The 15,787-nt window shown below is 30.5% G+C and overlaps 1 protein-coding gene and 1 pseudogene across 1 annotated transcript in view; one reads left to right on the top strand and one right to left on the bottom strand.

The window, feature by feature from the left end:
• LOC145202604 (uncharacterized) overlaps positions 1–6,960 on the bottom strand; it is a 66,183-nt gene extending 59,223 nt beyond the window's left edge. The window contains exons 1-4 of the mRNA XM_090091431.1: positions 6,853–6,960; positions 6,234–6,522; positions 357–442; positions 118–240 (exon numbers count right to left, since the gene is read on the bottom strand). Coding sequence (XP_089947557.1) covers positions 118–240; positions 357–442; positions 6,234–6,522; positions 6,853–6,943 — 589 coding nt within the window. The 5' untranslated portion in view covers positions 6,944–6,960. The remainder of the gene's footprint in view (positions 1–117; positions 241–356; positions 443–6,233; positions 6,523–6,852) is intronic.
• Positions 6,961–11,171: 4,211 nt separating this feature from the next.
• On the top strand, positions 11,172–12,398 carry LOC149886779 (uncharacterized; annotated as a pseudogene).
• The last annotated feature ends 3,389 nt before the right edge of the window (positions 12,399–15,787 follow it).

Here is a 15,787-nt window from a genome sequence, read left to right as displayed (position 1 = left end):
AACAAGTGTATTTAATACAGCGAGACTTACATTTCTACTGATCTAATTACAAAACAAAGTTTTCCTCGATCAGAAAACTCTTATCTAACACATGTTTATATCGTACTATGACCTTACCTCTTTTGCAACTAGCTGAACATCCGCACTGAGGTGAACTGACTACGCATTGATAACCAGGAGGGCACTTCATGTATCTGCATTGGGTTCTCAGACAAAATAAGAGCTTATCTGGAACTAAGTCTGGAATTGAAAACAAAACCAAAACTAATAGTGTTGACGGTTCTACGTAACTTATTTTTTGTTCAGACTCTTTAAATGTTATCTAAAAGAACGTGTATGCCTGAAAATCGACTTACCGCTGATCGATTGCGCAGCTTCCAGAAATGCTAGCAAAACGAGTACAGCTATTATTTTCATTTTCTTTTTTTCTATTGAAACCGAACTATTCTTTTCGGATTTTTAACGAAATTTCGGGAGGTGCTCCATTTTATATACTTTTTGTAAAACAAAAGACAAGCGTGTTTCTTTTGTTTTGCGGGAAGAAAACGTGTCAAAAAAAAAAAACTACAAAAAACTGTCTGCAAGGCCGTCATAAATGCGTGGCAATAATTAATGTTAAATGACTTTTTACTTCATTTTTCTTCGAAGTTGATACTAATTGCATTTTCATACCCAATCCAATTACAAGCGTATGACTTAGTAGTAGCGATCGAAGGCATCCACGCAATCGTCTTAATCTTCAAGTAATCGCTAAGCGTCCCACGCCTGTTCTGCATTTGGGAATAGCGTTGACATTTGTTAAAAGAACGTCAAATGTAGTACACTAATATGACGCTTTTGATCCAACGCAGTTTTTTAAATCAATCACCTTTTTTTTTTTTAATTATTTTTTTTTTAATTATTTTTTTTTTAAGTCGTAAAAAGAATGTTGTCATTTTGAGCTTAATACATTTTAAAACTGAAAAGTGTTTCATACATAGCTAATTCGCGTAGAAACTACTCTTTAGCTTTTCTGCTCAAACGACATAAGTTTTAAAGGCGGGGCATAGCAGTTTTTTGTGTCAAAGGAACTTCGGACAATATACCAAGATTAAAGCTCGTGAACTTTTAAATCTATACTTGTTAAAGCTCTCAGGGAAAAAGCAGTAAGCCATTAGAGCGCCCTTTCTCTTATAAATTCCACTAAAGTTTGGAAAGATGGCTTTATAAACTTCACGCGTCAGAAAGCTTTTTTATTTAAAAATTCATTTTCATTTTACAATGGATTTTAAAGCACATCTATCTTTGATGAGCTTAGCAATTGATATCAAAGAAAGCTAAAAATATTTCAATGCTAATGTTTCTATGAACCGAAGTTTCTTACTTTTTTGGATGAGTACCTTATCTAATGTTTTAGTAACGTTTTTAGAATACCTAGTAAACTTCTTCAAAAGACTCCTTGCAAAGTCTCTTAACCTATAAGTAGTTAACTCTGTTTGCTTTAGAGGATGTGTAGCACTAAATTATCCTCCTTTTTGATATTAGTACGAAGTGCAAAAATCCAAATGATTTTGATGGTAAACTTTAATAGTTTAATGGTTCTGATCATCGTTGTTAAGATCGGTCTATAAAAACGTTTAGAAAGGTTTTTTATTTTCAAATTTTACTTTTTAAAGGTATTTGGAAAAGTTAACAAAAAACAACTGTTTAAATGAGTTGACTCGTGTGAACCTAGAATCCAACTATTTACTTTTTTTAAACTTAAGAAATAAGAACTTTTCAGCGAAGTATCATGAAAAACGCGTATGAGAAAGCCCTGACATAAATAACTTTCATTTGTGAGTGGTAAAACGAAGAGTGGGCTCTGCCAGAGATGATCCGGGTTGCTCATCAACATCAACAAACGAGCAAATTGTTTTTTAAGTGCAACAACCGGCTTTTCAAAACCGACAAATCAGCGTTCGAAAAAATATCTTTAGCGGCTGGGATTTAATGGCTTCCGCCATAATATATTTACTAAGAAGAGTATTTTCTGATTACCATTATTTTTACAAATTCTGTTGTTTTTCTTACGTAATTGATAAACTGTAAATTTGCTACAGAAGAAGGTTTCAACTTTTCGAACGTAGTAAACAACTTAAACGGCCAATTTAAAAGACAGAAAGTTTTCTAAGTATACTTCAATTTCATTTTAATTTGACTGATTGTGATCAATGCGTTATTCAATTTCTTTGGGAAAACAAAAGCAAGTTTCTGTTTGCGATTGAGCTAGCTTAGAGTTAGCTTGCTTTTACATTTACTACTCCTGGCAATATTTCCATTATTCAAATAATTTGGATTAAACAACAGCTGCTTTGTTTTAGTTATAATTTATTCAAAACATTTGAAGAGGCAGTTTGCCTACGCATTTAGTATTTTGTTTCTTTTGCTGGTAATTATTCAAGTTTACATTTTCATACGTAAATAAGATAAGGAACACGGTCACGTTTCACGAATGAACTCGATATTTTCATTTCTTAGCTTTTGAATATATAAAAACTGTCGCCTTGTATTAAGTGGATGAAATGATGAAAACTTTATATTGCTTGACTTGATAAGGATTTTTTTTGTCTCAAACCTTATCGAGATTTTTTCAGCCACTCTTAGAAATGAACTTTGAATTCATTTTGAGATTAATCGAATAACATAACCATGCCGCATTTGAATAGGTTGCTTTCATCAGCAAATAACTTGTTTAGAGAATTTTTAATGTAGTAAAGGATCATAGGCGTTGATTAGAAAAAAACAGAGGCGCAACTATTTAAAAGTATTTCAACACTTTAAGGCGCTCTACAACGGATCGAAAAAGAGTTTGCGAGGTAACCATTTCCATATTCTACAGGTTGTCTATGTTCTATTAATTATACTTTCAGCCACTTATTAGAAGAACAACCTTAGTGTATGCTATTTATTTTAAACTATGGTACTGTAATGTATAAGTACAAGTGCATTATAATACAGTAGTTTATAAGTGCAAATCAAAATGCAAGTTGTTGATAAACTTTGTGATTTGTAGAATTTGAAATTTAGAATTAGCGGCAAAACTCTCGTTAATTTTTTTGGTATGCGTTTTTTTAACATCAGTAACTTAATTTAAGGTTCAGAAGTTCTAAATTCTGAATAAATATGTTCTGAATCAGAACATATTTATTCGCTCAACCTTTCATTAAAGCTACAGCTGAAAAACAAAGTTAGACATCTCTAAGAGCACACAATAAACGATTACCGAATATATTTGACGTTACAACAATTTTGAATTCAATATTGGCAGTTGATTTGTAATTCAGTAACGTAATACAAATAAGTCCTTATTGAAATAAAATAGCATCTTAAATTTCATCAAACAGTTGCATATTGTTTTTAAAATGCAGTTAACTGTCTATATCTCGAGCATTTTTCTCATTCACTTGGGCATTAACCACTTTTCTGGGCCTAAAAATTCTTGATATCTTAAACATTAATAGTTCAATAGTTTAATATATGAAACTTTTTTTTTTTTTATCATGAACAATATTTTCGGTCCTCAAGCCAATTTATCTCTCGTAATCATAAACTTTCAAAATTACTTAGCAATATTTTGGGATTTTTGAATGATACGAAAACATTCCATTTTTTAAAATTTTAAAAACTATTTCTTCGAAAGAGTAATTGAATGTTTAAATCAAAGGAAAACTATGCATTTTGTAAAACAAAGACCTATAATAGAAAAATGCAAGGCTTTAAAAGACCTGGCAAAAGACGTATTTAATAAAAATATAACTCAAAAGTTTAATGTCCCAGAGAAAGCAATATCAACCTAGCAATAACGCAATAACGAAATATCAACCTGAATAAAAAAATTTATTGACCTCGCTGAAAATATTGATTATATTGACCTAAGGTTTAGAAGTTATAGATAATGTTGACCTAAAGTTTAGAAGTTGATAAGTAAGTTGATGATGCTTATACTACATTATCATATGTTTCGCAACTGTCCTCTGTTGTTAGCACAACGCATTTTTATTTAAATCATCTCATTCTAAGTGCTCTATATTGGTTCAACTATTTAAACTCATTGGAATACTTATTGGCAGGGGGTTTAACCCCAATTTTAAATGTATTTAGCTCATTGAAAAGTGAGACAAGTAAAAAAAGATCTATGAGTTAATTGACACCAGAAAAAATACTAAATATAATTATAAATATTAGCCACACCGCTTAGCAAAAAAAACAAAAGTTTCACAATATCAACTAAGTAACAAACCATTAGTACGAGAAAAATTATCAAAGCAACATCGTGCAACTTTAGGTGCATTGGTTGTTTTAGCTGTCCATGCTCGAGATGTGCTAGCAGAACTTGTTAATGAAGGTTAAATCCAGATTCTTTTTTTTTTTAAATTTCTAAGTTCTTTTATTTTTTTAAATTTAATTTATTTTATTTTTTTTTATATAAATAATCTTTTCTGTATCTTTTTAGTTTAATTGCTAAAGATAATTTATATAAAACCATACATATAGATCCTAAGATTGAAAAAAGATCACAACAACTTAAAAGTTAAACGATGCGTATACCCAATGCTTGTTAAACCCACAAATAGCTATCCTTTCCAGGACCTTTGTATCAAAAGAAAATAATTCAATGATAAACTTCAGTTTGTAAATGGTCTGTAGCCCTATATTGTAAGACCGCTCAACTTTGTTATGATATCCAAATGTATCAGGAAAATCAAATCAACGCATATTTCGGTCTCGTTTTTGTTTTCGCATCTTATACTCCTGTTATATCATCCAACTTGTACTAAAAATAATAAAAAGATTAAGGGTAACTGCAAGCTAATTTATGCCTCTGCCACAACCAAGGGTTGTCATTATTAAAAATAAAGTAAATTGTTTTAACGAAACATTTCATATCTTGATAGTGAGGATATAGACAAGAGACTTGGAAGATTCTGAATTATGGGACATCCCTTTGACTACGTAAAATCCGATCTGATATCAGCTCTGTATTTCCTCAAGTCCGAGATTAACTAACAGGAGCTTCGGAATGGGTTGTGAATTGCTTTAATATTTGTAAGGAAAACACACCTGACACTTCCAAAGAAGTGTTTTCTGCTAGCAAATTAAGTTTCATTTTATCTTAATGCAACGTAAACTTCAGTTAAGACATTAAGGTGTCAATATTTAGGACAATACAGGTGTCTTATGGTCCAAAAGCACCTATCATTTGAGAGTCACAGCTTCACCTGTTTTCAAAGTCCAAAACTGCCAGCCTTTTCACTGCAGCTAGACCACGTCACGCACTATTATTGTGAAATGATGAATGAAATGAGCATATTTTCTTCTAAATTGTAGTTAATGTGGTATTATGCAGTAAAAAACGAGACCTAAAATACAGCTTTTATAAAATTATTAAAACATTGTAAGCTTCTAACAAACGCTTTCCGTTTTATTTCAGGTTAATATCAGTCAAAACTCTTGTACCTTTCTCCAAACAACTGGGCTTGATCAAGCAACTAGTTACGGCACTAGATTTCAGTCCTAAGACGACTAAATAGATCGCAACAATGATTTAGTCATCAGATCCCAAAGTTGTGTTTGGTGCGTTTATTGGGACCACAGATAAGACGAATGTTTGCATCCGAAGGACTTGAGAACAAACTGACTGAAAAGAACTTGGCATACATTCGTGCATTTTGTTTCTGATGTTCGGACGAGAACTGGTGTATTCATCGTGGTATGGTCGTAGGCATTTTGTTTCTGATGTTCTATGCAACAACAGCACTTGATTTAGTAAACAGTTTTTTCAAATTCTTCGTAACTGATAAATTGTCCTTTAAAGAGGAACTTAGAAAAATTGATTAACTACTAGCCATTTTCCTGAAATTTATACATTTAAAATCCATACCGCTGAGGTTTTTTTTGAAACTTTTTCCTGAAGATGTAAGAATTGAAGTTTAGAGTAGATTCTTTAATTGTTAGAGAAAATAAAGTATAACTTTATGTTTTACTTATGTTTTCAGTAAAGAGTCAGAGGAAACTTATTATATTCTCTTTGAAAAAAAAATCGATAACTTGTTTCGCATTTAAATTTCATGAATTCAAGAGTAAAAGTTGTTTTAACAGGTTTATATTTAATTTTGTTAGTTTTAATACAATTTTGATTTTCATTTAAAAATGTTTCGTTTTTCCCTAGCTGTTTCAAAGTATTATTCAAGTGCCTTTAAATTACAGTTTACCAGCTGCAATAGTATTTTACTTCCAGATATTTATATGTTCCGTAGCATGGGTCAGTAAAGACTGCATTTTTTGCTGATATTACGCAAGAAGGCATGCCATCACACTTGCTCAGTACAACGTTGAGCGAATTTGCTTCGTTAAAACAATTAGTAACGTTATCTAATTGTCCGGGGCAAATACTTGATAATGTTCTTCCATAATTTGCAGAAACAATTTCAATAGATCCGTTACCTTTACAATCAATTGAAAGATCATAATTTTCGCATGCTCTCTTTAACTCGGGTGATCCTACAGATATAGATTATAACAAATATTTCACTTGAAAAATTCTTCAACTAAAAAACTTCTATGTCATACTAGTATGTATTCTATATGTCACATCATATGTAAGACATATGGTGTGACATAGAACTTCTATATTTCACATCATATTTTACCGTCACTATGCTCATCTTTCAATCATAATGCAAATTTTTCGCCTATCAGAAGTTCAATAAACAAAAGTTTGGAATGTTAGAGAAGTTATCAATAAGAAGAAAAGACTTTCCAAAAAACTTCTTGTTTTAAAAATATAGAAGTCTAATTAAGTTCTGAAAAATGTAGACAAACTCTACTTACTTAGTTTGCAGCTAACTGTGCACCCACACTTAGTGTTTATAGCACATTTGTAACCAGGAGGACATTTCATGTACTTGCATTGATCGGCCATACAACTAGAGGAGGAACCTTTGACAATATTAAAAATGATTCAAATTATTTTATTCAATGTATTGCTTGCTAGTTTAAAGTTAAGTGATTTTACTCAGAATACCTGTAATATAATTATAACTTTACTTCTTAATGTAGTAAGGGGCTAAAGAAACGTTTCTCTTCTCATTTAAATAGTTTCATAAACATGCTATCCGGGAGAAAATATATTGGACGTTAATCTTTAACACGACTAAGTTTGTGACGAACCTACAAGTGCATTTAATAGTAAAAAGTCAACCCTCAACTTACTATTACATAGGTTGGTTCCAAATAAAACGATAATAACTAAGAAGTAAACTCCATGATGAAGAAACATTTTTTGTTTGCGAAATACCATCAGCTTGCTTTGTTTATAATCAAACTTTATTCCACATCTTTTTAGATACCATTATTTTAAAACAAAAATGACGTGCATTTATATTCTTAATAGATTAAGATTACCAAAAGCCAGCGTAGCGAATCGTCTTAAAGCTTTTTTCTTGCCTTTATGCGGACGAATTCGGCTACGAGACAATTTACGAAAGTATTAGTGTCAGTACTAGTATTATACAAACTGACGGAAATCATACCGGAAATAAATAAACGTAATCTTTTTAAAAATCTTTGTAAATGCAATTGAATGTTTTACTAAACTTATTGAGATTTCTATAGGAGTTCGTTGGAGTTTATTGCATTAGGTTTTTCAAGCTCTTGAATACCTGCACAATAATTTTCTAATAAACTTAAGCGAGTTGAATAGAATGATTTGTCAGCTTTTATCAAAAGTCTGTTTACATAAAAGCTTATTAGTTGTTGTATGTGGAATTTATACTGCTGCAATATCTCACTTTAACCAGATTTTTTTTCTGACTTTTTAGTAAAAAGTGAGCAACAATAATCATTAAATTTTAGAATCCATTTTGTTGGTGTTAACGAGAAATCTTTTTTTAATGTCGCTAGAGTTATTTATATAAGTATATATATATATATATATATATATATATATATATATATATATATATATATATATATATATATATATACAGCTGCGGACAAAACTACGTGAACGATTGCAAATAGTTTTTTTTAATGAAATTTTCAATGTCTTAAAATAAGTTTATAGTTTAATACTATATATGGTTGGATAGAGCGTTTTTTGCTCTATAAGACTGTGTAAAGTGTATTCTCTAATAATTTGTTTAAAATTAAACATATCTAAATGTTCAAAAAGCATCAAATATTTTGCGCGACAAAACCACGTGAACGATTTATAAAAGCGTCATTTTTGATGCAAATTATATTATATTCACATCGAAATCAGTGCTTTTAAAAATCGTTCATGTGGTTTTGGTATTCTAAGAACTTACAATCATTTAAATTTCTCAAGATTATTCTGTTTAACATCAAAAAATTAAAAAAATTAAACTATAATGGTTCGTCAAACTGATTCAAAAATTGAAAGCTTGGTTTTGCGTTTGCGCAAAGAAGAAAAATGGTCCATTGGGCAAATTGCAGCTCATGTGAAGATGTCAAAAGGTGGAATACATAAAATTATACACCGAGAAAAGAGCAAAAAGATCGTTAAGAAAGGTGGTCGTCCACGTATTACGGATAAGCGGTAATATTCCTTTAATTTTATTTTTTTTAATATTTAATCTTAATAATATTAATGTTAATGTTAATTTTAATGTTTAACATTTTATTTTTTAGTACTGATCGAAAAATTGTGCGAAAATCTCTTGAGAATCCACATTTGACAGCCCCTGAAATTCGTCTGCAAACAGGCATGGAAAACGTAAGCACACGAATGATTCAAAGGCGTTTAAATGAAGGAGGTCTTTATGGGCGCAGACCTGCAAAGAAACCATTCCTTAAGCCCAGGCACGTCAAAGATCGCCTACAGTTCGCTAAAGATCACTTAAACTGGACGGTTGAAAATTGGAAAACAGTTTTGTGGTCGGATGAAAGTAAATTTAACATGGTTTGCAGCGACGGTCGAGGTTATGTTAGGCGTCCAGTAGGTAAAAGATTTGCAAAAGAGTATACAATAGGAACTGTAAAATTTGGGGGTGGCAATATAATGGTTTGGGGGTGTTTCTCCTGGACTGGAAATTGGTCCGTTGTACCGTGTAAACGGTATAATGGACCAACTACAGTACAGGGAAATATTATCTAATCAAATGTTGCCACACGCTTTAGAAAAAATGCCTCACAATTGGGTTTATCAACATGATAATGACCCTAAACATACAGCTTTGACTGTAAAAAATTGGCTCATAAATAATAGCATAACGGTTTTGAAGTGGCCTGCCCAATCTCCCGACTTAAATCCAATCGAAAATTTATGGATTGAAGTTGAGCGACGCTTGGGAGGTCGCAAATTTCAAAAACCGGATGAACTTTTTCGAGCCGTACAGTATGAATGGGAGGCATTACCAAAACAGTTACTGAAACTCTTGTAGAATCTATGCCAAGACGGTGCAAGGCCGTTATCAATTCTAAAGGCTATGCAACTAAATATTAATGTTTGTTTTTTTTTAGAATGTATTATTTGTTGATGTTAGTTAAATTATTCTTTTACGTTTGTATAATCGTTCACGTGGTTTTGTCGCGCAAAATATTTGATGCTTTTTGAACATTTAGATATGTTTAATTTTAAACAAATTATTAGAGAATACACTTTACACAGTCTTATAGAGCAAAAAACGCTCTATACAACCATATATAGTATTAAACTATAAACTTATTTTAAGACATTGAAAATTTCATTAAAAAAAACTATTTGCAATCGTTCACGTAGTTTTGTCCGCAGCTGTATATATATATATATATATATATATATATAGAGAGAGAGAGAGAGAGAGTTATAAAAACACAAATATAGTTTTAAATGAGAAAGAAAAAAAAAAACAACAAAATTGCGTTTTATTTGGTGGCATAGAACAGATTTTGGTAAAATAATGTTATAATAATAGAAAAAGGTGAGTTTCCGCTAACATTTTAAAAACCCTGTTAGTAATGTTTTAATGAACTACTTAAAAATGCTTTAGCTATTAAGAAAACCAACCTCTATCTCAGACCTATGCTAAAAAGTTTTCTTTTTTGCTAGCGTAAGCTTCGGAAAGTCATATTAAAAAATTCAAAAATAATAATAATAATAATAAATAAAGATTAACTTGAATTAAGAGATTTCAAAAAAGACCTAACTCGGATTTTAAAAAATTACCCGGTGACAATAGAAGCTGAGTTTTTTGTCAAACCATTTAAAGATAGGGTGCAACTTTCTGAAACTCCTAACTATTGTGCTACATCTTAACGCATTGAAATTATCTCCTTGTGCTAATCTGTCAATGAAAATAAATGTTCACTTAGGTGTTTTTGTGATTAATAGGCACTATTAAAGATCGTTTGTTAAATATATAGATTTTTTATTGCTATGTCATTTATCTATAATATATATTTTATCTTTAAAAAAATTTTCATGCAGCTCAATCTATGGTTTTACTAATCCTCACGGTTAACCTTTACTAAATTTAAGTTTTCTGAATTGTGCCCAAATTAGTTTTAACGTTTTCTGAATGAGTATATTTTACTGATCACTGATTTATGTATATAGTCCATCAAATCAGAAAACTCCTATTAAGTAATTATGTCATTTTTAAGATTTTTTCGCGCTTTTTTTGTCTTTTACGACCATCTTTAATCAGCAATTTTTTCTGCCACAAATTTAATTGCAAAAAACTATCATAGAATAAATTTTGTTTAAATAATGTTAAGAATCAGTAAATCACATCCTCAGACTTGATCATCAAAAGAATAGAGAAAAATAATGTCTTTTTTGTGGTCGTAAATGTCATATGAAAATAAACAGCCAAAGCCATATAATTTCTAAATTTCAGAGCTGTTTTTCGGATTATAGCATTGCTGATGATCGATGCCCTACTGGATTGTGTCCAAGGTTGGTATTCTTAAATATTTTTAACTAAATAAATATATATAAAAAGTATATATAAACGTAAAACCATTTGGATAACGGAAAAATTGGATACCTTGTTGAACTCAAAGAAATAAGATTTGATAAATGAATCAAATCTCATTTTGTTTGATACTAGCATATCTATATCTTTTTAAGGTGTAGGGGTAGAGTTGAAAGAACAAATGTTGTTGATCTCAGGCAGAAAATTAATTTTGACATTGACTGGTCAAAGATGACTATCCCGGCTAAAACATGAAATTGGTAAAATGTTACTTTACTTGTATGTCTGTTGTAAAGAAATATAAAATTATAATTTTTTATGAAATATCAGGAAACTAAAAACTAGCAGCTGTAAAATATGAAAAATTGCAAGAACGCAGGGAGGGATACCCAAGAAAAAAGCTGGTACAAAGAGCTTTAAAACGGCATCTATTAGTCCGCGGTGTAGTTCTTGTCTGACTAAAGTTAAAAGAGGATTGCATCATAAATGCAATAAAACAACGCTCAGGTAGAAAACATTTTTATAAGTTTGATTATTTGTCTGTGAAATACCATGTTCTACAGAAAACAAGTTTGTAAATATAATTTTTTTTTTTCAGAAATAACATATCAGCTGCATTGAGATATCAAGAAAACCGTATTAATTTGCGTTACTAATAGAGAGATAAGTGAGAGAAATGTAAAGAATAATAAATCAAAAGTGATGATTTTAATTTAAAAAAACCTTTGTAAGCTTTTGAACCTATAACCTTTTAAACAATTTAAGGTTGTCGAAACCTTTTTCATTCGGTCTCCATAGTTTTGTAACTTATTTAGATGTCAAGGAACAAATGGTTTCTCACGTTGTTAAATAAAAGCTATGTAGTGAAAGTGATAACACCATTTCATTGAAGACAGGAGGTAGTAAACTGAAACTATCTATTGGATCTGAGAATACTCCAAAAACAACCAATTTTACTCACAAAAATCTTCTTTATATTCAGAATTCTCTTTCCTTAAGTGACCATCAAACGATAACACTTGCTAATATGATAAGGTAAAATCACAATTCTAATACAAATTTAATTCTGCAGAATAAAATGATGCAATATTTGTAGTAAAACTTATTATATAAAAGTTAATAATTACAAAGTTGTTGAAAAAAGAAGAAACGCTGTTGAACCTGGACTGAAAGACTGTGTCTGTGATTTGGACAGTTATCTTCTCCCATTATTTTCTGAAGAAAATATTTTATATGAATTTAAAAACAAAGATAAAACTTTGGAATATAAAAATATTATAGTAGCGTACTGCAATGATGTTACTCTTTTTGTTAAACTACTCCTGGATCTTAAATTTGTTAATTCAAAGAACCAGTTGCTAAAAATTGATGTTGACGGGGGAAGTAGTTTTATCAAATTTTGTTTAAATATAGTTAATCTCAAAGAAATTTTTGAAAATTACGGCTAAGTTGAAATAGATTACCTGAAAACAAAACCGGTAGCAGCTTGCAGGTCTTTATATAAAGATTGTCTAAAAAAATATTTAAAGATTCGTCAGTAAATGCTCCATTTCTTCTTCTGCTAGCTCCCGAAATCCCAGAAAGATATTTAAACATTTAAATATTATTTGAAAAATTAAATCTTGAAAAAGTGAAGTACATTGTGGTATAGGACATAAAACTGAGTCAAACTCTGACAGGTATATCTCCAAGTAGCAGTTTAATTCATCCCTGTTGTGTATGTGAGAGGGATAGAAGAGAAACTAGTTATTAAGACTGGTCAGCATAGTGAAGAACTTAAAGGAAATTCTTCTCGAAAAATTCTTAAAAAGTGGGAAGTCGTTAATCATAAGTTGCCAATTAAACTAAAGTCTTTTGGAGAATGCTTAAGGTTGTTAAATTTAGTTGTTGAGTCTTGCTTTTGATCCGGACTTGATGAAAACTTTCAAACTAATATCGAAAATTTAAAAGCCTGCTATAAAAATTTGATGTTGGAACATGATATTACTTTAACACCAAAATTTCAATCATGTATCTGAATTCTGTAAAATAAAAAAATTGGGCCTAGGAGTTTTTTTGGAGCAATCAGGAGAAAGTGTTCACTACCTCTTCAAAACTGCCTCGTGGAACCGGTACAAGGTGTCCGGAAATAATTCTAATTAGGGACATAATTTAGTTAGGGCATTAAGTTCTTATAATGAAAAACATCTTGTTTCTCTTGGACATGTTGATCTAAATGTTGATATTTTTTAGTGATTCAATTCAAGAATAAATAGTTTTTAATTTTATATTTGTAAATATTTTGATAATTTAAAACATTCCGATTATGTGATTATCCATTCTTAAGCTATGTAATAGCACACAATACCATCTGTATTATTCATTTCCAAAAAATAGTCTGTAACTTTTACAATAAAACTTTGAATGAAAACATGGAGGACTAAAAAATGGTGCAAAACACTTGCAAAAAAAAGCGCAAAATAAAAGACTCGAAAAAATCTTTTAAATGCTATAATTACTTAATAGAAGATTTCTGATTTGGTGGACTATATACATAGTTATCAGCAAACTATACTCTTTCAGAAAACGTTGAAATTGATTTAGACAAAATTCAGAAAACCTAGATTTAGTTAAGGCTAACTGTGTCCTGCTAAAGGCCTTGAAAAAATGTATTTGTGGCTGTGAAATCTGTAAGTAAAAGTTTTTGAAAGTTGTTCGTTTTAAAGGAACTTATTAGTATTTTGTAGGAGTTAGCTTGAAATCAATAGAAGGAATTTTTACACTACATTCATTTGTTTCCTATTTCTTGTTGTATCATTATGACCACGGTTTCACCTTCAATTTGTGTTTTGCTGTGAAGTCTATGATATCAAAATTAGAAGTATCTTTTTGCAACTAAATACTAAACTTATTAAATAGATTAAAACAATCAGCAGTTTTTTTCTTGCGGGGTATTGACAAATTCAACATCTATACATAATGCCACGTCGTTGGACCCCTTTAGCCCCTAGGCTTCGAAATTACAGTAAAGAGTTGCTTTCCCAATTTTCATATTATACAAACAAAGTTCATACCATTAGTTACTAGAAATAAAACATTAAGATGACAAAATAAAACTTTCAGCGAAATATTAAGTGAATGATCAATGTTAACATTACTGTCTTCTGCTTAATAGTATACGTTCGCACATTGTTATGAAATACTCCTCACTTTACGACAGATATAAATGTGAGGAGTGATTGGTCATGTTACACGGGCTGTTTTCAATATCAGGAAGACATGAGTTTTTTTTCCGCTATGAAAAGCAAACATCAACATTTCTCGCTAAGTAATCATAGGTTTATACGTGTACAAGGAAAGAATAAAAAAGTTCTATATTTAAAAGGTTCCAACTGTGCCATTTTCGAAATTCGTAGTTCAATTTATTTCTTCAAGAAATGAACGCTGTACGGCCATACTTACTGTTCTTGAGTTGTTCGAGAAAAACATTAAAATAAATTGCAGTTTGAATTATAATTTTTGTTTTGGATTAACTGTTGTATATGCGGCATTCCATGTGAAATGGACCACCTATCCGACATCACCGTCTTGGATTTTGATGAAAATTGGCTTACATGTTGGGCTTATGAACAGAAGGAAAACATGTAAATTTTTTTGGCTTAGGTCAATTATTTCTTGAGATATGACCTTTCAAAGTTTTGACCTTTTCACTTGACCTTGGTTATTTAAAATGTCATAACTTTTTTTCTATTATGCTTAGGAAGTTGATTTTGGTGGCAAACAGAAGCTTTTGCACAGACAAACAACTGTCAATAAAAAAAGTGATAAAATTAACAGAAAAAAAGTTTTTGGTCATTTGGTCATTTGACCTTTGAGCCTGGTCGATGGCAAAGGTCAAAGGTCATAATTTTTTTTTTACACATTGCTTTTTCTATTGTGCATGTCCCATGAAAAAATCTATTTGGGATAAACAGCTATGGGATTAATATTAAAGTATAAGTAGGTTTTAAAAATTTTATATTTATCGGCCTCACAAATGTGATATTTTGAGATCATTTTCTGTAGATAGCCTATTGAAGATATATATTATTAATTATTTCCTTTTTTCTTTTTATTTTCTAGGTTGTAATTTAATTACTAGTACTATATATACATACTGAGTAAATATTAAATTATATCAGAATTAAAGTTATATATTTTTATATTAAAACAATCAGTTAATTTCCGTTGAATAAGTCATCAAAAGACAGCCTAGGAAGAAATTTTTAGCAACTTTCAAATTAAATTTCAATTAAAAAAGGCATTTCAAGCACAAGTAAAAGAGTTAGAGAAGAGACAAAACTATTGTTATGGTCCTTTCGAACACCATGAGAAAAAAAATATATAAAACCTTACGGGTAGTTACTAGTCGGCAGGTAGCAATGTTTCCCTCAAAACTTATGGCTGGAGCAAAATTATGTGATTCTTGCCGAAAGAGGATCACTCGCTTTCCTTCCGAAATAGGATTATGTGATGATGAAAATTCTGCAAATTGTAATACAGAGTCAGATTCTCAAGGCAGTTCCAGATTTCAAGACATTTGTAGTGACAAGGGAGATGAAAATGATCAGTGCCAGGAAGAAGAAATTTCAATTTTTAATAAATCCTTGTCGTTATTGGGTGAGTCACCCTTCGATAATCGCAAGTTACAAACTGTTAAAAGTTATATTCCGGAGAAAAAGAAAAAGCTTAAAAATCTTGTAAAAAAGAAGTTAAACATTTTATCTCCTAATTCAGATGCTATTGCCATTGATACTTCAGAGGATGATGAATACAAAACAACTAAAAAAAAAGTTTCCAACACATGTGCTGATGACATTGTTAAAGTG

The sequence above is a fragment of the Hydra viridissima genome, unplaced genomic scaffold (genome assembly GCF_058129835.1).
Source record: "Hydra viridissima isolate aposymbiotic clone 2 unplaced genomic scaffold, HvirCarnegie_v1 scaffold_6, whole genome shotgun sequence".
Classification (NCBI taxonomy): domain Eukaryota; kingdom Metazoa; phylum Cnidaria; class Hydrozoa; order Anthoathecata; family Hydridae; genus Hydra; species Hydra viridissima.
Note: the sequence above shows the minus strand (reverse complement) of the source record. Positions and strands in the feature narration are given on the sequence as shown.